We start from the raw sequence: 26,036 nt of genomic DNA, 5'->3' as shown, positions 1-26,036 counted from the left end.
CTCAGTATTCCTCAGAAATTAAATACCAAAAGGAATTAGTTCCATTAAGCAAGATGATCCTTCAGTAATGGTGGACATAGCCTAATTGCAGAGGACTGAAAAGATATTAATGATAATAAAGTTTTCTCCATATTCTTCTTCTCATCTTTGTTTGATTCTCTTGATCATCTCATCATATTATTAAAATATGTATTTACAAATATGATTTGTTGTTACTCAAATTACTCAATTAAGCCGTCGGATGTTGAAGAGGAAAATCCAACCTAATTGAGAAGCAAATTATTAGTCGCATAGTATGACTTTGGTTTTATGTCGGTTTCTGTCGACGTGAATAACATTATAAAAAGGATGATGATGTGTTATTCTTATTTCTTATAAGGTTTCTAACAAAATTGTTGAGCAAAATAACATTTTTTTATACTAATACTAGTATGAAAATTCTAAAATTTAATATCACTTAATTTTCTATATAAAAAATTAACTTAGCAAAGGCCAAAATAATCAAATATTCTAAACCAAAAAAAAACATTCAATTATCCTTCTAAATTATTCGTCGGTAAAAAAATAGTATGTTTTTTTTCGTCCAAAAAAAATATATATAGTATGTTAAGTCATTATTATCTCTGAAACAACCCGACTCGTTTTTTTAATAATAAATACAATCTATAATTAAGCATCCCATACTACTTAATTAAACCAACCCAAACCACAATTCATCCTTAAACCAGCAATAGACATTATGCACAGCGGAAACATTCCAATAATACCAAACCAATATATCATTAATACCATAACATTCCTAACCATTCTATCCAACAACCTAACATGACTCTAACCAAGGTTCCAACAACATAACCATACATAACCAACATCACACAACGAGACCCTAGATCATCCTCTCCTCATCGCCTTGATTTCATGTTCACACTTTACCTTTACCTGCACCGCAAACACAAATTGAGATGCATGAGTATATAATAAACACTCAGTGAGGTAATCCTCCCATCTACTGGGTTATACATACAAGCAACCGAGATTCAAATGTTAAGCAACACAAACAACTCAACAAACCAGAAACAAAACCACCAACAAAACAAGTTGGTGTCGACCGACACCCACCTGGTGTCGATCGACACCGACCCCGCAGACATGTTCTGCTCGAAACCGATCATCAACTCTCCGTTTTCAACCTTCTCCAATCCGTCCCAAACTCACCCAAAAGCTTTAGGAACCTATGAGAACCAAAACACAACCAACACAAGCAAGACCAACACCACAAACAACACATAATCAAGCAAAACATAAAAAATCTCAGGCTTAAATCAGTCATGGTCCTGCACTCACCTCTTTTGCAGAAAGTTCTGACCCACAACGACGAATCCAACCTTTAGAAGCCTTCTCCTTTGCTCCTATCACAAGATCTCCACTACACAGCAACAAATCTCGCCAAACAAGTCAAAGATCTCTCCGAAAGCCTCCAAACTCACAAGAACACCTCTCTCCCTCTTGTTTCTCTCTAGAACGGCGACTCACAACCAAAACTCACGACCCTAGGTCGATTTTCCATTAAATACTCGGATTATAAGGTTTTCTTAAACCAAAACGAACCAAAACGACGTATACAACCAACCCAGTCGAACCAAATTGATGGTGTGGATCGACACTCCTCTTGGTTTCGATCGACACCCACTCCCAAAAATTCCCAATTTGGTTCACAGATGTTACAATCTTGAATAAACTGGTTTATAATATTACGATAACTCCTAGAAAAAACTATATATATTATGACTATTTTTAAGATTTCTTATAAAAAATTATGTCACTAACCAATAGATATATCGACAACAAACAAATCTTCACATATTATATTTTGATATGTATGGAAATATATAACTTTCACGTATGGATTAAATAATAATTATGATCAAAATAAAGGAAAAAAATTATTTACTGATATGTTTAACGAAAATTTAGTAGTATATGTTTTGTGATTTCCTGTCTACAAAAAAATCGTGATATGTTATTTTACAACATGTAATGTTAAAGATTTGACTAAGAGTCAATAACTCAACTGATAAAAATCTTTAGCAAAAGTCTAGAAATTGTCGGTTTGAGTGGTTCTTGCGACGAGACTATATAACATGTTCTAGTCTTCGACTTGTGGGGATATATGGGTTTTCGGTCTAGAACCTCTTAATTAATTAAAACAAAATGTCTGAGATGTGAGCAACCAGAATTCACCGATTTACGAAATATTGGTCATTATATGGCTGCCCTTAATAGATGGTCCGCATTACAGAACATTCAAAGGGTTTAGGATGAGGTCATGTCTCAAGTGTTTTCACTATGTGGATGCTCAATTAGTTTTAAATTTCTTTGGTTTATATTAATCTCAAATATATGAAGTAAACATACTAGATGATTGATTGCTAGAATCATTCTTCATTGGTCTCAATTATAGGAGAAACAGTGAAACTTATATCAAAATTAAATTATTTAATAATTTTAGTTATTTATAGATCCATCTGAAACAACAAAACAAAAAAAAAGGCTGCATATAGCAATCTCTCTTTACTATACGCGTTCAACTAAAATAATTATATATTTTCAGAATCTGCTCTATTTACTACTCTCTCCTTTAATTTTTACTTGTCATTCTAGACTTAAATTTTTGTTTTTTGTTACTTGTCATTTTGTATTTACGATGCAATTTTATAGATCAAATTTTCAGTTTTACCTCTAATTTTTAGCTTATTAATTACTTATATCAAATGAAATACTGTATTAATGAGGGATAAAACAAAAAATTTGATTGTTTTCTTAATATATGTGAAATTGTTTAAAATGACTAGCTATAAACTTCATCATTTCGCATAAACTATTAAATTCTTCTCAATTAACCATATTCAATTAATTATCTTTAAAATAATAAAATAGCGATTAGAGTAAAACTTAAGTTTGATAAATTATCCACAATACAATTTTAAACGAAATAGTAAATGCGATTTTACAATTTAAGAATAAATCCAACAAAGAGATGAAAATGATTACCACTAATATAGACTTTATTTTGATAGCTGATATTGTTAGTAATGATTAATTACTAAGTGATAGTTTATTAATAATATGTCATCAGGTACTCAAAGCTTCTGTTTTTATTAAGAGAAGCTTATTAAATAATAAGGTTATCACTTATTAGTTATTACTAACGATATCAGCTATCAAAATAAAGTTATATAACAATAACAATTTGAATAAATGCAAACAATAGTTGCGATCTTTCATGCTACATTTTCATAAAACAAATTGTTTTTCGATGTTTTTTTTGAAAAATTCATACAGTTGTAAATGTTTATCATAAAGTTGTATTATTACAATATTTTATTTATATTTTGTCATCATAACTTTTCATTCTAACAAATCTGTCTATTTAAATAGTCATGTCTTTTGAACTCACTTTATATTTGTCTTTTCATCAATAACTAATAAATCATTGTTCGTTCAAACAAATTTTCCGTTTTATATTAAATCTCGAATATTAATATCCAATATGTAAGGTTATTATATAATCTAACTAAAATTTTAGACATTATTATAGAAATATAGAAATTTAATACAACTTAATATATAGCTTAAAGTTGCATCTATTTATCATAACTTTCATTAAAAAAAAAACAAACTATTTTAATATTTAAAGTTTATATTCTTTTTGAAAGTTGTGTATATTTATTTTTATTTTTCGTTGATATATTTTCACTCATTATTAAATATATTTTACTAGTTTAATTATTTATTAGAAAATTACATTTATTCACTACAACCATTAGTTTAATATTATTAGTTAGGATCACTTTGTCATAATAGTTTTTTACTAGTAATATAAATATTAGTAATTGTTATAATGGTTGTACCTCTTTACCATAATTTTTCATAAAATATCTTATATTTATAATAGTTAAAACAATATTTTTTGCAAATTTGCGTCTTTTTGCTTCAATATTTTCTATTATAAGTTTTCATTTTGATGGTTGTGTTTTAGTGACAATTTATGTTTAATATTGTAACGTCCGTGAACTGGAAAATTCGGTTTGTTCATCGATCGACGCCAGGATTAGTTCTATTTTTTCCGGTTCGACGCGGTTTAGTTGATGAAAACCTAAGGCTTGAGTATTTAAAGAGAACCCGACGCCTAGGGTGAGTTTTGGCCGTTCTTGTTGCTCTAAAATGTTTGAGAGAAGGAGAGTTCTTCCAAAGTCTTTTTCGGGAGTTTTGGTGTTGTTTCTCGAGAGATCTGTTCGTGGAAGTGGAGATCCAAGTTTGAGGACAAGTTGAGGCTTGCTGTGGTGTTGATTTCATGCTTCTAGAGTCAAAATCTTCGTGTTAAAGGTGAGTGCATGACCATGGCTTATCTGAGCATGAGATCTCTTAGTTTTCTGTATTTCTCTGTTATTTGGTGGATTGATTCCTTGTTTCCTGTGATTTTTGTGTTTTCTATTGCATGTTTTTGTTGTGGTGATGTTCTTGGACGATTGGTGGTGTTGGAGGACGAGTTGCGATCAAAGACAGCTTCTGGTTTCAGCACTAGGACAACTACATCGACCGATGCCATGATAGCAACGATCGACGCAGTCACGTTGGTACGCGAGTAATTGGTGCGCTGCATCGGTCGATGCAAAGTGTGCATCAGTCGATGCAGTTTGGGATTTGGAGGTTGCATCGGTCGATGCAAGGAGTGCATCGGCCGACGCAATGGTGTTGCATTAGTCGATGCAAGGTGTGAATCATTCGATGCAGGGGGAGATGCATAGGTCGCTACAAGGCGTGTGTCGGTCGACACCGGTTCCCAACACACGGTTGTTATGTGTGTTTTTGTGGTTTAGTTTGATTGTGACTTGCTTGTATTTTGTTGCTTATGCTTTGGGATCTTATTGCTTTTGTATATAGTCCAGTGTGACAACCCGTCTGTGGACCCCAATAGCCTCAGTGCTAGCTTGCCCCCATAGGCTATCCTAACCCATCACTGTGGATATCCAAATCCACCAGTAGGTTATGGGTGCATCAGACGTTCCTCGAACCCTGGTCTTTCACCCTTTAACAACCTTCCCATAGACAAATTGTCACCAATTGATCTGGGATCCATGCCCTACAGGGCCAGTCTATGGGGGCAAGTTATCAGTGAGGCTAGTGGGGTCTACAGACGGGTTGTCACATAAAAATCGATTTTTATATGAGAACTCGTCCCGCGAACCCCACTAGCCCACCGCTAGCTGCCCCAACGGACCGTCCGTTGACTCCACTAGCCCACCGTTAGCCGCCCAAACGGACTTCAACCTGGCCCTGCAGGGCATCAATCTTAACCTGTGGATATCCCAATCCACCAGTAGGTTATTGGTGTGCCAGACATTCCTCGAACCCTGGTCCCCACCCTTTAACAACCTTCCCACAGGACAAGTTGTCACCAATTGACCGCGAACCGAAATCCTGGTTTAGGGATTGCATCGGTCGATGCACTATGTGCATCGGTCGATGCAAGGTTGTTTCTGCGGACGACTTTAAGTGAAACGCTGCGTTTCTGGCAAAGGAAAAGGCGAAAAACCCTTAAGTCGTTTCTTTTGTCTCATTAGTTGTTTCGGCTGCTTTTGAGAGAGAGAAAAGAGTGAAAGAGTGTTCTTGGTGTTCTTGGAGATTTTATGTGGATTGGTGGCTTTTCTGGTGAGATCTGAGGCTTAGGACGTTGTAGGAGCTTCCTAGGAGCGTGTTCTTGATTGTTTAAGGTTCAGAAACTTCTTGGCAAAGGTAAGTGTATGACCATGGCTTATCTAAGCTGGAGAAATCTCTGAGTTGCTTGTTTTGTGTTGTTAGGCTTGTTAGATTGGTATTTGGGACGATTGGAAGCTTTCTTGTGGCTTGGGATTGTGTTTTGTGGCTATAGGAACAAAAATCCAGCGAGAAGCTTCGGGGGAAAAACGATGCTCGGCATTGCATCGGTCAATGCACATTGTGCGTCGGTTGATGCAGAGGCGAGGACGATGCGTAAAATCTAGGGTTTTCATGCTATGTCAAGCATGCGTCGGTCGATGCAATGGGAGCATCGGTCGATGCAGATCTTGCGTCGGTCGACGCAACCTCCAACTGGTGTAGGTCGATGCATGTTGATGTCAATCGATGCTGAGTCCTGGTTTGTTATTGTGGATTGTTGATTGTTTATTGATGGTTAGAGATGACTCTATTGCTTGTGTGTATAACCCAGTAGATGGGAGGATTGCCTTACTGAGTGTTTATAAAATACTTATGCATTGCAATTTGCGTTTGTGGTGCAGGTAAAGGCAAAGTGTGATCGTGGAATCAAGGAAATGAAGAGGAGGATGTTCTAGTGCTTCGCTTGGTTGTCTGGCTTATGTTAGGTTGCTAGAGTTTGGTCCTAGAATGTTGTTTAGGATTGCTGGTTCTCTTGTTTATGTTGTTTGGATCATTGGTTTATGATTTGGAATTAATATCGGTTATTGGATTATGATTGGATTATTTATTGGTATTGGTATCTGTTATTTCCGCTGTTGGTTAAGTTAGTGGTTAGGTGGCTAGTTGGTATGAGACCATTATCTGTAGTGTATTTATTATTATTATTTATTAAAAAAAAAACGGGTCAGGTCGTTTCAGTTTGGTATCAGAGCCCTTACGGTTCTAGGTTTGGGTTCACTAGGTTTCTATTGTTGATGTTGGGATTGCATGTCTTGATTGATTCTGTGAGTTAGTCAATTGTGTGTGGCATGGAGTCCTAGAACATCCTCTTCGAGCCTACAGTGTGATTCCACGGTGAGTTTATGGTAGTGAAGATGGTTAGAGAGGATGTTGTCGCTGGTCGTGGTCGTGGTCGAGGACGCAGACGTGGTTGTGGACGCGGACGTGGTCGTGGTAGGGGCAGAGTCCCAGTGATTAGTGAGACCGTGGACCAGAGGGTGTCGGCGAGTCGCAGGGTGTCTAGGGGGATTCCGTGAGTGTGGCCGGAGGGGGCGGTGTTGATGCTCCAGTAGCTGGTGATGTTAGGGCCCCAGGTGCGGGTGTCCCAGTGGGTTTGCTGGCATAGTTGATAGCGCGGTTGCCGCTAGTGGCACCGGCTCAGGCTCAGGTTGTGCCACCAGTGGTGGCGGAGGAGGGGCAGCCAGTGGCTGCGGATGTGAAGGTCCATTCTCGTTATATCAGCATGCTGACAGAGATGGGTCGTATTCGTACCGAGCAGTTTTTGGGAGGTACAGATCCTACCGATACGGAGGCGTGGAGGACGAGTGCGGGACGTAACTTCCATACTCTGAGATGTCCTGAGGAGTTTTGGTTGGACATTGGGGTCCTCCATTTGACTGGTGATGCTCAGTTGTTGTGGAGTTATGTGGCAGCCAGGAGAGTGCAGAGGGAGTTGACTTGGTCTGACTTCGTCTTGGAGTTCAACCGCAAGTATTTCCCTAGAGAGGCATGGATAGGTTGGAGGTGCAGTTCCTTCAGCTAGCTCAGGGAACTCGGTCAGTGCGAGAGCTTGACTTAGAGTTCCGTCGACTTATGAGGTATGGGGTTCGGGATATGGAGTCTGAGGAGGCTAAGATCAGGAGGTTTTTGAGGGTCCTACGTGATGACTTGAGGGTTCACTGTAGAGGGCAGAGTTACGCTACGCGTGCGGAGCTGGTTGAGACTACAGCAGGGATTGAGGAGGATATTCGGGCATAGTCAGTGGCGGCTAACCCACCAGTCCAGCATAGCAAAGCACAACATCAGGGAGGTTCTAGCAAGGACGGCAAGCCTGCGCAGAGAACATTGAGGGGATGGGAGGCTACACAGAGGCCGGTTGGTCCGAGTTGCTTCGGGTGTGGAGGCAAGGATCACAAGGTTGCTAGTTGTCCCAAGAGGGATGCTTAGACGGCAGCAGATCGTGTGTGTTATCATTGCAGGGAGCCATGGCACATCCGGCCCTATTATCCCAAGTTGCAGCCGGTAGCAGTGGCAGTGTTGCAGCAAGTGCAGACGGGAGGGCAGCAGGTGGCACGGATTGAGCAGGCGCCACAAGTTTACACGACTGCAGAGACTGGTGGAACCAGTGTCGAAGCGATCACATGTATAATTTCTGGTACTTTGTCGTTGTGAATTCTTAGTAAGTTCAGATTTTATATTATTCCATGTTATGTTTGACTCTGGAGCTACTCATAGCTTCATTACCCCGGAGTGTGCAGAGAGCGGGGGTATCGTAGGAGATCCCGGAAAGCATGCAGGAGTTGTCAGAGTTGCTGGAGGCAAGTTTCTGAGGGTCATTGGTCGAACGAGGGGTATTGATATTCAGATTGCGTGAGAGTCTTGGCCTGCGGATTTGCTAATCAGCTCAGTGGAGCTTTATGACGTTATCTTGGGCATATGGTTCATCTGGATTGTCATCGGGGTAGAGTGGAGTTTGAGCGCTCAGGAAGGAAGTTGGTTTATTAGGGGATTAGACCGACTTCGGAGAGTCTCATGATCTCGGCCATTCAGGCTGGGAAGATGATCGAGAAGGGCCGTGAGGCTTATTTGGTTACTATATCTATGCCACAGTCAGTGGAGAAGTCTACGGTTAGAGGTATTCGGGTTGTAGAGGAGTTTGAGGACGTGTTCCAATCATTGCAGGGATTACCACCTTCTCGGTATGATCCTTTTACGATTGAACTGGAACCAAGAACGACACCGTTATCCAAGGCTCCTTACAGGATGGCTCCAACAGAGATGGCAGGATTGAAGAAGCAGCTAGAGGATTTGTTGAGCAAGGGATTCATTCGTCCTAATGTATCACCGTGGGGAGCGCCGGTGTTATTCGTTAAGAAGAAGGATGGGAGTTTCCACTTGTGTATTGATTACAGGGGTTTGAACCGGGTCACTGTGAAGAACAAGTACCCTCTTCCGAGGATCGATGAGTTGTTGGATCAGTTGAGAGGTGTTACTTGGTTCTCTAAGATAGATTTGGCGTCGGGTTATCATCAGATCCCTATAGATGAGGCAGATGTGAGAGAGACCGCTTTCAGGACGAGGTATGGGCATTACAAGTTTGTAGTGATGCCGTTTGGTTTGACTAACGCACAAGCTGCGTTTATGAGATTGATGAACATCGTGTTTCAGGAGTTTCTGGACGTGTCTGTCATCATTTTCATCGACGATATCCTGGTTTATTCTAAGAGTCCTGAAGAGCATGCAGTGCATTTGAGGGCAGTTCTGGAGAAGCTGCGGGAGCATAAGTTGTTTGCTAAGCTGAGCAAGTGTAGTTTCTGGCAGTGTGAGATGGGCTTTCTAGGTCATATTGTGTCTTCAAATGGGGTTTCTGTAGATTCGGAGAAGATTCAGGCTATCAGGGATTGGCCTAGACCGCAGAATGCCACGGAGATCAGGAGTTTTCTTGGGTTGGCAGGGTATTACAGGAGATTTGTGCAGGGGTTTGCGAGCAGAGCACGTCCTATGACTAGGTTGACGGGAATGATGTTCCTTTTGTCTGGTCACAGGAGTGTGAGGAGGGCTTTGCAAGCCTGAAGGAGATTTTGACTACTGCTCCGGTGTTGGTTTTGCCTGAGCAGGGACAACCCTATGTGGTTGATACAGATGCATCTAGAGTGGGTTTGGGATGTGTGTTGATGCAGCATGGGAAGGTGATTACATATGCTTCGCGGCAGTTGCGGAAGCATGAGGACAACTATCCTACTTATGACCTGGAGATGGGTGCTGTAGTTTTTGCTCTAAAGATTTGGAGATCTTATCTTTATGGTGCAAAAGTACAGGTGTTTACAGATCATAAGAGCCTGAAATATATATTCACTCAGTCCAAGCTGAACCTGAGGTAGAGGCGGTGGATGGAGCTGGTGGCAGATTATGATCTGCAGATAGCCTATCATTCTGGTAAGGCTAACTTGGTTGCAGATGCTTTGAGTCGGAAGCGGACGGCTTCAACTCAGGAGCAGGATATGGAGTCTCTGGTAGGAGAGATCAGTGCGTTGAGCTTGTGTGCGGTTTCTCAGGAGCCGTTGGGTTTGGTTGCAGCTGATAGAGCAGATTTGTTTAGCAGAGTGCGGTTGGCTCAGGAGTCGGATTTGGGGCTGGTGAATGCCTCAAAGGATGTTGACTCAGAGTATCAAGTTTTGGCTAATGGTACTATTCTGGTGTATGGGCGGATCTGTGTGCCCAAGGATGAGGAGTTGAGGCAGGAGATTATGAGATAGGCTCATGCTAGCATTTTCTCTATTCATCCAGGAACGACTAAGATGTACCGAGATCTCAAGAGATACTATCACTGGGTCGGGATGAAGAATGAAGTGGCTAGTTGGGTTGCGAGGTGCGATGTGTGTCAGCTAGTGAAGGCGGAACATCAGGTACTAGGTGGTTTGCTGAAGAGTCTTCCCATTCCAGAGTGGAAGTGGGATATGATTACTATGGACTTCGTGGTAGGTTTGCCAGTGTCCAGATGCTATTTGGGTCATTGTGGACCGGTTGACTAAGTCGGCACATTTTCTGGCCATTAAGAAGACTGATGGAGCAGCAGTCTTCGCTAAGAAGTATGTGAAGGAGATAGTCAGGTTACATGGGGTGCCAGCGAGCATTGTGTCTGATAGGGAAGATTACTTCGGTGTTCTGGAGGGCATTTCAGGTAGAGATGGGCACTAAGGTGCATATGAGTACAACGTATCATCCCCAAACAGATGGACAGTCAAAGAGGACGATCCAGACGTTGGAGGATTTGCTGAGGATGTGTGTGCTGGATTGGGATAGCCATTGGGCAGATCATTTAAGCTTGGTAGAGTTTCCTTACAACAACAGTTACCAAGCGAGTATTGGCATGGCTCCTTATGAGGCTTTGTATGGGAGGCCGTATCGTACACCGTTATGCTGGACTCAGGTGGGGGAGAGGAGCATGTACGGGGCANATGAGATAGGCTCATGCTAGCATTTTCTCTATTCATCCAGGAACGACTAAGATGTACCGAGATCTCAAGAGATACTATCACTGGGTCGGGATGAAGAATGAAGTGGCTAGTTGGGTTGCGAGGTGCGATGTGTGTCAGCTAGTGAAGGCGGAACATCAGGTACTAGGTGGTTTGCTGAAGAGTCTTCCCATTCCAGAGTGGAAGTGGGATATGATTACTATGGACTTCGTGGTAGGTTTGCCAGTGTCCAGATGCTATTTGGGTCATTGTGGACCGGTTGACTAAGTCGGCACATTTTCTGGCCATTAAGAAGACTGATGGAGCAGCAGTCTTCGCTAAGAAGTATGTGAAGGAGATAGTCAGGTTACATGGGGTGCCAGCGAGCATTGTGTCTGATAGGGAAGATTACTTCGGTGTTCTGGAGGGCATTTCAGGTAGAGATGGGCACTAAGGTGCATATGAGTACAACGTATCATCCCCAAACAGATGGACAGTCAAAGAGGACGATCCAGACGTTGGAGGATTTGCTGAGGATGTGTGTGCTGGATTGGGATAGCCATTGGGCAGATCATTTAAGCTTGGTAGAGTTTCCTTACAACAACAGTTACCAAGCGAGTATTGGCATGGCTCCTTATGAGGCTTTGTATGGGAGGCCGTATCGTACACCGTTATGCTGGACTCAGGTGGGGGAGAGGAGCATGTACGGGGCAGATTTTGTTCAGGAGATTTTGGAGAAGATTTGGGTTCTCAAGCTGAACATGAAGGAAGCTCAGGATTGGCAGAGGAGTTATGCCGATAGGAGGAGGAGAGATCTTGAGTTTCAGGTTGNGGAACATCAGGTACTAGGTGGTTTGCTGAAGAGTCTTCCCATTCCAGAGTGGAAGTGGGATATGATTACTATGGACTTCGTGGTAGGTTTGCCAGTGTCCAGATGCTATTTGGGTCATTGTGGACCGGTTGACTAAGTCGGCACATTTTCTGGCCATTAAGAAGACTGATGGAGCAGCAGTCTTCGCTAAGAAGTATGTGAAGGAGATAGTCAGGTTACATGGGGTGCCAGCGAGCATTGTGTCTGATAGGGAAGATTACTTCGGTGTTCTGGAGGGCATTTCAGGTAGAGATGGGCACTAAGGTGCATATGAGTACAACGTATCATCCCCAAACAGATGGACAGTCAAAGAGGACGATCCAGACGTTGGAGGATTTGCTGAGGATGTGTGTGCTGGATTGGGATAGCCATTGGGCAGATCATTTAAGCTTGGTAGAGTTTCCTTACAACAACAGTTACCAAGCGAGTATTGGCATGGCTCCTTATGAGGCTTTGTATGGGAGGCCGTATCGTACACCGTTATGCTGGACTCAGGTGGGGGAGAGGAGCATGTACGGGGCAGATTTTGTTCAGGAGATTTTGGAGAAGATTTGGGTTCTCAAGCTGAACATGAAGGAAGCTCAGGATTGGCAGAGGAGTTATGCCGATAGGAGGAGGAGAGATCTTGAGTTTCAGGTTGGAGATAGAGTGTACCTCAAGATGGCCATGTTGCAGGGTCCGAACAGGTCATTGACTTAGACTAAGTTGAGTCCAAGGTATATGGGTTCGTTCTGAGTGATTGAGCGAGTTGGACCAGTGGCATATAGACTGGAGTTACCTGAGTTTATGCGTGCATTCCATAAGGTTTTCGATGTGTCTATGTTGCGAAAGTGTCTCCGCGAGGATGATCAGTTGTTGGCTAAGATTCCTGAGGATCTTCAGCCTAACATGACTTTGGAGGCGAGACCAGTGAGGGTTCTCAAGAGGAGGATCAAGGAACTTCGGAAGAAGAAGATTCCTTTGATGAGAGTCCTTTGGGACTATGATGGTGTTGAGAAGCAGACTTAGGAGCCTTTGGCAAGGATGAAGGCAAGCTTTAAGAAGTGGTATGAGAAGCAAGCCGCGACTTGAACTTGCCTAGCCTGGTCCCATCTGTAATCCGTGGCTGGAGCGGGAATGGAGTATTCNTGATAGGGAAGATTACTTCGGTGTTCTGGAGGGCATTTCAGGTAGAGATGGGCACTAAGGTGCATATGAGTACAACGTATCATCCCCAAACAGATGGACAGTCAAAGAGGACGATCCAGACGTTGGAGGATTTGCTGAGGATGTGTGTGCTGGATTGGGATAGCCATTGGGCAGATCATTTAAGCTTGGTAGAGTTTCCTTACAACAACAGTTACCAAGCGAGTATTGGCATGGCTCCTTATGAGGCTTTGTATGGGAGGCCGTATCGTACACCGTTATGCTGGACTCAGGTGGGGGAGAGGAGCATGTACGGGGCAGATTTTGTTCAGGAGATTTTGGAGAAGATTTGGGTTCTCAAGCTGAACATGAAGGAAGCTCAGGATTGGCAGAGGAGTTATGCCGATAGGAGGAGGAGAGATCTTGAGTTTCAGGTTGGAGATAGAGTGTACCTCAAGATGGCCATGTTGCAGGGTCCGAACAGGTCATTGACTTAGACTAAGTTGAGTCCAAGGTATATGGGTTCGTTCTGAGTGATTGAGCGAGTTGGACCAGTGGCATATAGACTGGAGTTACCTGAGTTTATGCGTGCATTCCATAAGGTTTTCGATGTGTCTATGTTGCGAAAGTGTCTCCGCGAGGATGATCAGTTGTTGGCTAAGATTCCTGAGGATCTTCAGCCTAACATGACTTTGGAGGCGAGACCAGTGAGGGTTCTCAAGAGGAGGATCAAGGAACTTCGGAAGAAGAAGATTCCTTTGATGAGAGTCCTTTGGGACTATGATGGTGTTGAGAAGCAGACTTAGGAGCCTTTGGCAAGGATGAAGGCAAGCTTTAAGAAGTGGTATGAGAAGCAAGCCGCGACTTGAACTTGCCTAGCCTGGTCCCATCTGTAATCCGTGGCTGGAGCGGGAATGGAGTATTCAATACAATCTCTCTTGTTTACTTGGTCGCTTGGGGTGGTTGGTTGTGCGACTAAGTAACAAGATGAGGTGGTGTTTGGGGTACAAAGTTTCTGCGAGGCAGTGTGTTGGAGGAAAGGTTCATGTTTTAGAAGTTTCTATAAGTGGAAAGTTTTCAGAAGTGGAACGTGCTAAAAATGGAAAGTTTTATATGAGTTAGAATTTGTCCATTTTTAGTGGCGGAGAGCCTTGGAGAGGGCTTATGTGGCCTTTGTGGCGGGCTGTTTAGCAATTGTGTGGCCTTTGTGGCGAGCTGTTTAGCCATTGTGTGGCCTTTGTGGTAGGCTGTTTAGACCTTGTGTGGCCTTTGTGACGGGCTGTTTAGCCATTGTGCGGCCTTTGTGGCGGGCTGTTTAGCCATTGTGCGGCCTTTGTGGCGGGCTGTTTAGCTAGAGTGTGGTCTTTGTGGCGGGCTGTTTAGCAAGAGTGCCTGTTGAGGCGGTCCCTCCGTACAAATGGTCTTTGTGACGGTCCTTCGGGACAAGTGGCCTTGGTGGCGGTCCTTTTTAGGACATTTGTTTGGCCTTGGTGGCGGTCCTTTTTAGGATATTTGTTTGGCCTTGGTGGTGGTCCTGTTTAGGACATTTGTTTGGGCTTAGTGGCGGTCCTGTTTAGGACATCTGTTTGGCCTTTGTGGCGGCCCGTTGGGCAGTGGGATGATCCTTTTGTGGCCATATGGTATTCCAGTGAGAGGATATGTGGTTGGTAGGGCATCGTGTTGTCTTACACGAGCCACAGAAAGTAAACATGGATAGGGATAGGACTCAGACGTGTTCAGAATTGTTTGCTCGCGACTCTTGGGGAACTTAGGGTCTCCTAGTACCGTCATATTCTAAGACTTTGTCGCTTTGGAGTATGGCTCGTATATCGACTTCGAATGACGATCCGGGGGTGCGCTGTAGGGTGGCAATCCGAGAGACGAGTATTGGACTCCCTTATATACATTATGGCATGCAGGCTTAGGCCCGATGAGGAGCCAATATTATGGCATGCAGGCTTCGGTCTGATGAGGAGCCAATAAAAACTCAAGGTTTAGGCCTGTGAGTAAAAAGGAGAGTCCAAAAGTCGAGAGCAAATAATGCCTGGAGCGTGAGTCTATCGCCTAGAGGTGACCTTTTGTATGTCGGTCGGAGGAGTGCGGGCCGTGGAGACGGTAGCACGGGAGTTCTTGGCTGAGTGTTGATCGAGATTCGATGACGAATCTAAATTGGTGGGGGAGAATTGTAACATCCGCGAACCGAAATTCCAGTTTAGGGATTGCATCGGTCGATGCAAGGTTGTTTTCTGCGGACGAGTTTAAGTGAAACGCTGCGTTTTGGGCAAAGGAAAAGGGGAAAAACCCTTAAGTCGTTTCTTTTGTCTCATTAGTTGTTTTGGCCGCTTTGAGAGAGAGAAAAGAGAGAAAGAGTGTTCTTGGTGTTTTTGGAGATTTTTTGTGGATTGGTGGTTTTTCTGGTGAGATCTGAGGCTTAGGACGTTGTAGGAGCTTCCTAGGAGCGTGTTCTGTATTGTTTAAGGTTCAGAAACTTCTTGGCAAAGGTAAGTGCATGACCATGGCTTATCTAAGCTGGAAAAATCTCTGATTTGCTTGTTTTGTGTTGTTAGGCATGTTAGATTGGTATTTGGGACGATTGGAAGCTTTCTTGTGGCTTGGGATTGTGTTTTGTGACTACAGGAACAAAAATCCGGCGAGAAGCTTCGGGGGGAAAACGATGCTCGGCATTGCATCGGTCGATGCACATTGTGCGTCGGTTGATGCAGAGGCGAGGACGACGCGTAAAATCTAGGGTTTTCGTGCTATGTCGAGCATGCGTCGGTCGATGCAAGTTACCCTTGCATCGGTGGATGCAGATCTTGCGTCGGTCGACGCAACCTCCAACTGGTGTCATTCGATGCATGTTGGTTTCGGTCGATGCTGAGTCCTGGTTTGTTATTGTTGATTGTTGATTGTTGATTGTTTATTGATGGTTAGAGATGACTATATTGCTTGTGTGTATAGCCCAGTAGATGGGAGGATTGCTTTACTGAGTGTTTATAAAATACTTATGCATTGCAATTTGCGTTTGTGGTGCAGGTAAAGGCAAAGTGTGATCGTGGAATCAAGGAAATGAAGAGGAGGATGTTCTAGTGGTTCGCTTGGTTGTCTGGCTTCTGTTAGGTTGCTAAAGTTGGGTCCTAGAATGTTGTTTAGGATTGCTGGTTCTCTGGTTTATGATGTTTGGTTGATTAGTTTATGATTTGGATTTAATATCGGTTATTGGATTATGATTGGATTATTTATTGGTATTGGTATCTGTTATTTCCGCTTTTGGTTGTGTTTGTGGTTAGGTGGCTAGTGGGTATGAGACCACTAGCTGTAGTGTATTTATTATTATTATTTATTATTTATTAAAAAAAACGGGTCAGGCCGTTTCAGTTTAGATGAGAGGATTGTCTCACTAAGTATTTCAGGTAATATTTACGCCTCTCTTTTGTTTTGTGGCGCAGGTAAATGCAAAATGTGATAGTGGAATCAGGAGGAGGATGTTCTAGAGGCTCGATTGTTTGTGGTCTGGCTTATATTAGTTGCTAGAGTTGGGTCATGTATAGAACATTGTTAGATTGATGGTTGATTGCTTCTTGACATTGTTGGATTTAGAATTGTTAGACTTTTGTTGTTTAGTTATTATTTGAGTTAGTTATTGGATTATTGGTGTTGTTCATGTTATCCGTTGTTGTTGAATGTTGCTAGGTTGTTAGTAAGTATGAGATCACGAACTAAATGTCATGCTAAAAAACAAAAAAAGGATGAGTTGTTTCAAATATTTATGTGATTAAACTTACTTATTATTTAGCATACAAACTGCACTCTTGCGAGAGAGAACAGAGTTCGCCCTAGCGGATATCCTCTTTGGCACAACCACCAAGGAAGCTCTCCCTGGTAGCGCCAAGACCGATCGGCGTCGCTGGGCTCTGGTTCTGTAAGATCCGCTTTCTTCTTTGTTCACAAAGCTCTGTTACGGTCCTTTTTCTCTTTACCGGAGGCTCCTTGAGATTTCTGATATCAACTCCGACAATGCGTAAGCTTCAGCCCCTTTCCCTCGTTCCTCCACCCCCGACTACCTCTCTCGGTGAACTTGCTTCTCTGATCCTGCAACCGCCCCCACAAACTCTTGACCGCCCCGGTAACCTTGAATTCTATCCCTCGATCTGGCTTATCCCGCAATCAACTGTAACAACTCTCCGCTCCTCGGATCTACATCCACTCCCCAAGTGTTTTACTTGGAAGCAGATGGACGGGAGCTCTGTTTTGATGTCGGAGCCATGGAAGATCTTGACAACGATTTCAAAACTCCGGCACTCTTTTTTTCCCCGTTTGTTACCTCTCTGGCCCATGTTTGCTCTCCTTTCATATCTCAGTTGCCTGGTAGATAGTTTACCTTCGTTAAACTATGGCACACCCCTGAACGGGTACCTAATCCGACCCCATTTCGATAGCTTTATAGCACGATCAAATCTGTTAGTATCGATGTTTTCTGCTTGGTCAAGTCGAGTTAAACTCGGTAGCAGAACATTTGATCTTTCTAGAATGATTGAGAATCATTTGTGTCGAGACCAGTGTGTACTCGGGTTTGGTCAGAACTCTACTCTTTCTCACCCTAAGCAATCTTTGGTTAGTTTATTGGTTTCTTTAGTCCGAAGACTGCTTTTGAACCTTAAACCACCATTGTTGCTAGATTGGCTTAGGAGTCTTTTGAAAACCATGTTATTCGGTTATCCTAGGGATGATCCAGCTTATGGAGTTTGCTTGGTGAAGCTTGGTATTATGATCCCACCTCTATGGAGTGGGGGCTACCGATGCTTCACCAACTCTCTACCTATACCTCACCAAATTTTAAAGAACTTTAAACCACAAACCAACTACTTTCTGAAGTCCCTGCATATAATCTTGAAGACTAGTGGCATTATATCCCTCACTCCAAGGAGGAGTGGTTACCACAACCTCTTCAAGTCCTGCCCTATCAACCTTGGACCAACAACTACCTTTGTAGTAACCGGTTATCAGAGCCTCAACTCCACTGCTCGACCCTTTGGCAACACAGCTTTGCCATTCTCATCTCCGCCAAGTCTTCGAAGATTCAAGACAGTGGCTTTCTACTCCTTTGACTTGTTCATGGAGTCTGCATCGGTTTGCCTTGACCTCACAGGTTTCATGATGCTTCCTAGCATGTAGTTCATAGCTCTCAAGCTCTTCATATCGAATGCTCCTATCAATCCTTGTACTTTTATTGCTCTATGCATGCTTTGTTTTTTCTTATCCTCTGTTGTACTATAAACAATCATTGCCTTGTATGTTAATAACACCTCTTTGATCAAAAAAAAGAAAAAACTTACTTATTATTTTTCTCTCTTTTTAATAATTCAAGTTTTATTTGTATCACATACTTTCAAACTATTCTATGACTTTTAAATAATTTTATGATATAATTTTGTTAAAAAGTTATATAATATAATTTTTTTTAAAATGAAATACTTCCCGCAACATCGCGGAGATTTTGAGTCCTAATGACTGTTAATAACCAATTAGATTACTAGGTGATACATATTCACAAGTTCAAAATTCAAAATAAATTATGACTAATATCTTTAAATTTGATATTCTCTCTTAAAATATATAAGATCTTTTAGTTTTTTTCTTTGTTCTATTTTACATAAAAAATAATTCAAGTTATATGCACTTTTTATACTAATTTAATAATTTTTGAATATTTACATTCTGCAGTAACTTTTTTTCTATCGGTTGAATTTTAAATGATACAATATTTATTATTATTATTTTGAATTTTGTGCTTTTTTCTATTGGTTGAATTTTGTGATACAATAATGAAATATATAAAGTATTCAAGTTGTGTCGTCAAAAAAAAAAAAGTATTTAAGTGGAAGATGATACTACCGTTCGAACACATATGTATAAATCATCATAACGTAGAAAATATTCAAATATATATATTTCGAATATATTATGAAATAAGTATTGGCTGCAATACAAGAAATTGAAAACAAATTTAGACGATAACTCAGGTTTAAGAACGCAAACAAACAACACAATCTTATATTGGTAGCTATTGGCTACCCTTCAATATACTTATATTTGTATAAGGTTATATAATTATTAGTTTATAATAGTAATAGAATTGTCAAAAAAAAGAGAGTAATAGAATCATATATTTATATATATATATATATATATATATATATATTTTATTAAAATTCGTTGTTCCTTAAGTTTATATATATTATCTAATTTTTATGTTAAAAATTAGTAATTATTAGTAATTTATTACATATTTTTTATTATAATTTTTACTTTAACGATTATGTCATTTTGTTTCGACAATATATTTTTCATCCGGATCTTAAACTAAGAAACTCAAATTGAATTGAAACAAACAATTTTGGATCCAAAAATACAGTTGGGACATCACTACATTTATGGCGGCATTCAATTGCCACGCATTTTTCCAAAATATCCCCTTAATATAAAAACCAATTTAATTATATAACTTAACACATTCTTCACAATCTTGAATCTTCTGTGAGTTATATTAGTCTTCTTCTTTTCATGTTTAACTCTGTTAGACTGTTACCATCCTTTTCGTTCTCTTCTCAAACGCACCTTCAACTAATCCCGCTTTTAAAAATAAATTACCTACTTACCTAACCATAACAAATGGGAAACGAAGCAGCACTGAGATCATCTATGGTAGGTCTTGCGTTGGTTATGGTGGTCGTATGGTTATGGACACAGTCTTTAAAGAAGACTGTTGTTACTTACGCCGTCGGTATTTCTCTTATCGGTGGCATACTTTTACCTGATTGGGACTTCTTTGATCGGAGTTTCTCACGGTGGGGATACCCTGTCACCGCCGAGGAAAGAGCCGCCGCTCTCGCCCGCAAATCTCATCCTTCAAGGTTACTATCTTATTCCAATATCAGATTAGTTGTTTCATACGTATGTCACTTTCTTAATTGTTAGATCTAAATTCTGGTTTAGATTATATAAACCCCAATAGATAAATATACGGTATAGTGTTAACTAGGTTACATTTGTAATGTATGCATATTGTAACGCTACGGATATTTTTATATTGTTTATGAAAATTATATATTGATTTAAATTATTAGATCGGGTTTAAACTTTAAATTACTGGCCTAATGGTTGAACCTTTTTTTTGGGTCTAATAATGGATAAATCTTTGGAAAATATATATAACAACAACGTACAATGTTCGGATCAATCTGTAATGTGTGTATAGCAACGAATTAGGTTTACAAGTTATGTTAGTTTCTGTGATGGTTGAATTAAATTTACTTTTTATGTAAAAAACTATATATGTATGCAGGTTTAGAGTGTACCCTATGAGGATGGTTTTATACGGCACGGTCTATGGATATGCAATGTATAGATGGTGGATGTTCGTATCAAATTATTGAAGTCATCTTGTGTAACTCGTCCAGCTTTGCGTATGGTTTATAATGTTATTTAGCATATGTTTTAGCCTTGTTAAAATTTCCTTTCATAGAATTTATTTTAACTGCGAAGAGCATGAAAGACCCACATGCCTATTCAAGACATGCCTATCCAATCGAACCATACTGGTCTCGTTAGATTGATGATTACAAATTCACAATCATTTACCACGTAGAGGCTTTTTCCATTCAAAACAAAAAAGATTTTTTTTTTCTTGGACAAAAAAACAGTTTTACGTAATTCATATTTTTTGTTTCTTAATTTTTTTTCCCCCTATAGTGGAAGAAAAATAAACATGGTTACAATACTTTCAAGTGAGTTGAGCACTGTGGTAAAAAACACTATTGGGGTTAGAGTTAGAGAGATGAGCTACATGAATTGGCATATGGCTATCTTCGTTTGATATCCCAAAACCCAAAACAAAACTCCTAGAGATTCTATAAATGAACATTCTACCACCAAATTCTATCCCACATCAAAGATCTTTAGGTTAAAAGTGGAGAACAAAATGACAACTTTCAAGACTTCTCAAACTTCCTGATAACTTATGTTTTGCCCTCTGAAGTCGATATATTAGAAAGTAAATGTCTCTAGGTTTTTTTCGCGAGGAGTAACAGGGGGGGAGGAGGAACACCAAAAACCCAATCTAGAACGTTCAAGTATTTTGATCGAAATACCTCTCTTTCTTGCGCGTAACAATGCATTATAATGGCTGTCGAAACGCTGAACACAACCACATCTGCTCTTCTTAGACTCTTGGGCGGTCGTATATATCCTGCATCTGTCATGCAAGTGAAGAAGCTCTCTATTGCCCTCGCTAAGCAGTAGAGTGATATCTCTATTCTTCTGCTTTTCTTCTCAATAGCTAAGGCCAGACCTGTTGGGAACTGCAGGAAAAAGCCTCAGTTTAGGTATAATATTAGCTATTTTCAAAGACATGTATGTGATGTGGATGGATTTGGTTTGTTACCGTTGCTATAGCCACGAGCGGTATGTTACATGTCTCAAAAGTTCGGAAAAGTAGACAAGTCCAAGCCCTAGTTTAAATCATTACAGAGATGGTATAAGTTTAACCTTCAAGTGATAAATTTTTTTTGATAAATCTTCCTATGTTTTTAGTTAAAGTATGAAATTTAGAGCTTCTCAATAAATGATTCTAACCAGGCAGAAGAGCAGTAAGTCGAGAGAAACAAACTTGATCTTGCCGTGCCCAGAAGACCTTTGCCAAGTATCGAGTATTGCCTGTGAGATTGGATATGAAAGATATCGTGAGGTGATGAGTAAATTATAACGTATAGAAACTAAATACCATTTTTAATGAGCAGTATAGAAAATTATAAGATTCTGCAGGACATGAATCTAGTACTTTTTTAGCAGGTCTTGACGATGGACTATTAGCGCTGGAATCAAGTAGACAGGGACATAGACAGGTAGAGCCCTCTTGTAAGCTTGAAGGAAAAATGTAATACCATGCTTAACACATGACTCATTTCCATGTATTATCTACATGGAAACAACATGAGACAATTAACACAAAGGAGGCAAGTAATGCTTGGTATTGATACTTTAGTAAAACAAAAGATACGATATAAACACATACCGAACATGGGACTTTCATGTTAGGATCCAGTTTGATATCAACTCCAACAGACTTGTAATACTTCTCAATTGCCCTTAAATTGGTGAATGGTTGAGCGCTGGCGATATCTTTTACACCTTGTAAGATTGAAAGATCCTTCCCACCATGTTTATTAAGAAAAGACTTGTACGATGAAGGAAGGCTCTCTTGTTTCAAAATGTAAGCAGACCTGAAAGAAAAAAAAAACACACACACACAAAAATTGCTAATCTAAGAATAAATTCTATAATCTGCATAATCAGAAACCACTAAATAACCAAGAACCTAGTAACAACTGAGCAAGATGTTAATATCTTTGTAGAGAGAAAGGAGAACATACAAAATCTGTGAGGAAGAGAGACACATGAGAAACAAATCCCCATGTTTCCAAGTAAGCGGCTTGCATACCGTACCGAACCGTTTACTCTTAATGCCACAACGCGACGCAAGGACCGCAGCACGCATCAATATATAAACAGCCAAACTCGTATGTTGAGTATTTGGCCCTGTGAGAAGCATAGATGGTCCAGCCACCAATCCAGCAAACAGGGCCCTCCACTTTGCAGTTCTGGATTCAGATAAATTACTTCACTGTGTGATCAAATCTGAAGCAATCGATATAATTCTATATTTCACTATTTTGGTTCATTCTACAAAAATCAGAAAACAAAACAAAACAAAAAATCCAAAAGATTAGTGTAGGGACATTGCCTCTTGTCTCCTACTAAAGCAGCAATAGCTTCATCAACTGTAACAAAAGTCCCAGCAAAAGTTCCTAAAAACAATCCGTATCTCAACGTCTCCTTTATCCCCAGAGCAATCGCTTCACTATTCGAAAACTCCCCAATTTTCCTAAACCGGATTACGATCAGATCAGATTGAGCTATTAAACCGGAAATAAATTAAAAAAAAAAAAAAAAAAAAAAAAAAAAAAAAAAAAANAAAAAAAATCTCAAGGCGGATTAGGCTAACCTGGATTGAGAAGAAGACCTACGACGGCGAGCGAAACGAGCTACGATTGAGAAAATAGCTAATCCACCTTTTAAACCAGTACCTATAGTGAATCCTTTAACGGAAGCGACGATGATTCTTCGAAGCTTCTCCGAATCATCCACCGATTTCGATTCCGATTCAGAGGAACAGGAAGAAGAAGAGAGATCGAATCGATCGGAACTTTTGCAGTGAATGCATGTAAACTCATCCGATTTACCGAATTCGTCGCCGGGATTCACATCGTTGTCAGAGTTGATGCATGATGAGCAACGAGAGCCGTTCGTCGACTCTCCGGAAGGTGACGACATGACGTCGTCGTCGGTGAGAACTCTCCGTATTGCGCCGAAAGAGCTTTGGTGGGAAATTGGGAATTGGCTTTTGAATAAAATACACAAAAAAAAAAAAGAGAAGAGAGAACCAGAAAAAAGGAGAGAGTGAACGAAGGGGACAAATAAAAATTTCGTAGATGATTTAGTAGAGAGGGCCAGTAAATATTATCCAGCTGTCAAGGAGTAACTGCCACGTGTCGGTTTTGATTTGTTCTTTTCTGTTTATGAATCTTTTGATTCTTCTGCTTTGGGAACCGTAATGATTTGGAAGTATGGGTTGTGGGAAGGCGATGGGCTTATTTTATGGGCTTGAAAGCAGATATATAGGATAATATTAAAAACTTGCAACGTTACACAAACAATACGAAATCTTAATATATTTTTTTCCTATAGTTGTGATTTTTATGGATATGGTTGATTGAAGAGGTTTTTTTTTTATCAGATTTCAGAGTCCATACATTTCCAGAAAACATAGATATAGGTATTTTCTAAATGCTTATGCGAACTAAACATGTTTAGTTAAAATCATTTTTCAAAAAATATGTATAATACATGTTTTATTGTTGAACGCTTGAATTCTTTTATGAGAATCCAAAAAAATACATGTAAAGACATGAAAGGTGATCTCGAGTCTCATAGAATTCACTACAACTACAAAGTAAACAAGGTTAAAGCTGACCCAAAATACGGGTTGCATTGGAATAACATCTAGAAGACTAGAACAAGCTACACGCGTAAGAAAAAAAAAATAATATATATATATATATATATATATATATAGTCTTATTAAGTCTTAGATAATACAAAGATCTTATTTAGTCTAAGAATACCTAAGATCAGTGTTTTCCTGGAATCGTTAAGATCTCTCTGGATCTATCCGAAAAAAATGATTTGTGAATATTCTACACACAAAAAACTAAAAGCTCTTAATTTTATTAAACAAATCAACTTTCTCATACAATAAGCCTGAATATGCTATTTATAATTTTTTTCTTTTTTTTTTGTCAAACCAGTCTCGCGGCTATTCATTCATTCAAAGATAAAAGTTACAGCTTTTAGAGGTTTAACCAACACAAGGCGTGAATCAAAAAAAACTACGAGCAGATAAAAGGCATCAATGTCCAACTACAAAGTAAACAAGACCAATAGATGTTGTAGACATGGGCTAAAGGACACCAAATCACAAGCAGATCCAGAGGGTGTCCAAATCACATTCACGGTGATAGCAGGAACATGGTGAATTGTTCTTATCAATAGAAATTGAGACATTAAGAAGGGTTCCACAGCCGAGAATCTCGATGGATGGTCATTGGCAAGGAAGAGGGTGGTTATGGGTTTCATGGCGGTTAGAGTTTGCTTAAGAGGTTGTCGGTAACCGCAGTTCCATGGAATTGAGGTCATAATGCCGAAGCTCTTCAAACTTTGGACAAAGGTGATACACTCCTTGGCTTTGATGATATGCCGTTGACAAAGTTCAGGGCATAGGAGAGATATGGATAGAAGATTAGGGAAGCTCCGGTAATCACCTCTTCTTTGAGAAGTGATCATAATGCCGGTCTCCCTCACACTTCGGGTAGCTGGACAGATGGTGCACATGAGGAATTGTAGTGACTCAGGTTCCAGTTTCGGAAGGTAGAACATAGTAGAGAAGCTTTAGTAACCACAGCTGCATAGGGCTGAGATCATAATGCCAATCTTCTTCAAACTATGACAGTTCTGGGGGTTAAGCCTAGATAGTTCTAAGGGTAGGGTTCTCAAAAACCTTTTGTAACCACATAGCAACAATGATTGATATTATTCAACTGCAATCTTCGGACAGTGGGTTTCAAGTATCGGCACAGAGGTATACTAACTGGGAACAAAAGAAGATTTGGGACATACATGATTTGATGAAGCACAATACTCGACTCGTAAAGCTTCGTCTCGATCTGACGCAGCTCCGACGTCATCACAGAGCTCATGTCCAACTACGTCCAAGTAAAACACTTGGTGAAGGGAACTAATTCCGAGGAACAAAGAGATGTTGGGGATGACTTCAAAGGGAGTTGATAAGAACGACAGAGGCCAAGGCTAAAAGCGGGTTCAGGGATTTCAGATTTGACATTGGGTGGCTGAGGGCTTGACAGAGGCAGACCGTTGAGGAGACTCATCGGTTGAGGTAGGGAGAAAAGGGGAGGATGAAGCTGGAGCATGGCCGGAGTAGCGATTGTTGACCCTCCAGTGAAGTCGAAACAGAACCAGACCAAGATTAGTGAGCAAAGAAGAGGATGAGGGTGACAGATCGAAGTCCCAGTGGCACCGATCGGATTCGACGCCGCCGGAAGAGGATGTCTCGTAAATCGTGCCAGAGAAAAGCGGTTAGGGCGAACTGGTTTTCTTCTCGAAAAAAAAAGTTAGGATATACAAAGATATGAATATGCTGTTTTTAATAAAACCATAAAACCCTAAGATCTATGCAATATTCTAGAAACCTCTAAAGATAAATCATGTAATTAATAATAATATTAAAATACAAATAATCCTAATTATGTGCTGCATCAATGTCCAAATACAAAATCAGTTCCCACTACAGAAATTGGACGTAGTTTATGGGTTTTAATAACAAATTGTCACAAAATATTGAAACAAAATTGACGCAAATTACCACTGTTTTCTTAATGACAAATTGTAGCAAATTTGTTAGAACATAATTGTGGTATTTGTAACTATTACCG

At 40.5% G+C, this 26,036-nt stretch overlaps 2 protein-coding genes across 2 annotated transcripts; one reads left to right on the top strand and one right to left on the bottom strand.

The window, feature by feature from the left end:
- LOC104777436 (signal peptidase complex-like protein DTM1) lies at positions 19,410-20,556 on the top strand. Its single transcript, XM_010501701.2, has 2 exons — positions 19,410-19,823; positions 20,255-20,556. The coding sequence occupies exons 1-2, from the start codon at positions 19,582-19,584 to the stop codon at positions 20,343-20,345; spliced, it is 333 nt and encodes a 110-aa protein (XP_010500003.1). The 5' UTR covers positions 19,410-19,581; the 3' UTR covers positions 20,346-20,556.
- Positions 20,698-23,425, bottom strand: LOC104777435. Its single transcript, XM_010501700.2, has 8 exons — positions 22,973-23,425; positions 22,712-22,852; positions 22,341-22,568; positions 21,983-22,190; positions 21,749-21,885; positions 21,544-21,624; positions 21,353-21,419; positions 20,698-21,269 (listed from the first exon to the last, which is right to left on the bottom strand). The coding sequence occupies exons 1-8, from the start codon at positions 23,299-23,301 to the stop codon at positions 20,973-20,975; spliced, it is 1,488 nt and encodes a 495-aa protein (XP_010500002.1). The 5' UTR covers positions 23,302-23,425; the 3' UTR covers positions 20,698-20,972.

Source organism: Camelina sativa, chromosome 3, assembly GCF_000633955.1.
Source record: "Camelina sativa cultivar DH55 chromosome 3, Cs, whole genome shotgun sequence".
Classification (NCBI taxonomy): domain Eukaryota; kingdom Viridiplantae; phylum Streptophyta; class Magnoliopsida; order Brassicales; family Brassicaceae; genus Camelina; species Camelina sativa.
This window is presented reverse-complemented; position numbering and strand designations above follow the sequence as displayed.

What these genes read in the sequence shown, in the direction of transcription:
- LOC104777436 (XM_010501701.2), top strand. Translation starts at nt 19,582, where the DNA reads ATGGGAAACGAAGCAGCACTGAGATCATCTATGGTAGGTCTTGCGTTG. An exon ending in CGCAAATCTCATCCTTCAAG is followed by an intron (nt 19,824 to 20,254) that starts GTTACTATCTTA and finishes ATATGTATGCAG; the next exon opens with GTTTAGAGTGTACCCTATGA.
- LOC104777435 (XM_010501700.2), bottom strand. Translation starts at nt 23,301, where the DNA reads ATGTCGTCACCTTCCGGAGAGTCGACGAACGGCTCTCGTTGCTCATCA. An exon ending in GCTTTAGTAGGAGACAAGAG is followed by an intron (nt 22,569 to 22,711) that starts GCAATGTCCCTA and finishes ATCTGAATCCAG; the next exon opens with AACTGCAAAGTGGAGGGCCC. An exon ending in CTCTCTTCCTCACAGATTTT is followed by an intron (nt 22,191 to 22,340) that starts GTATGTTCTCCT and finishes TTTTTCTTTCAG; the next exon opens with GTCTGCTTACATTTTGAAAC.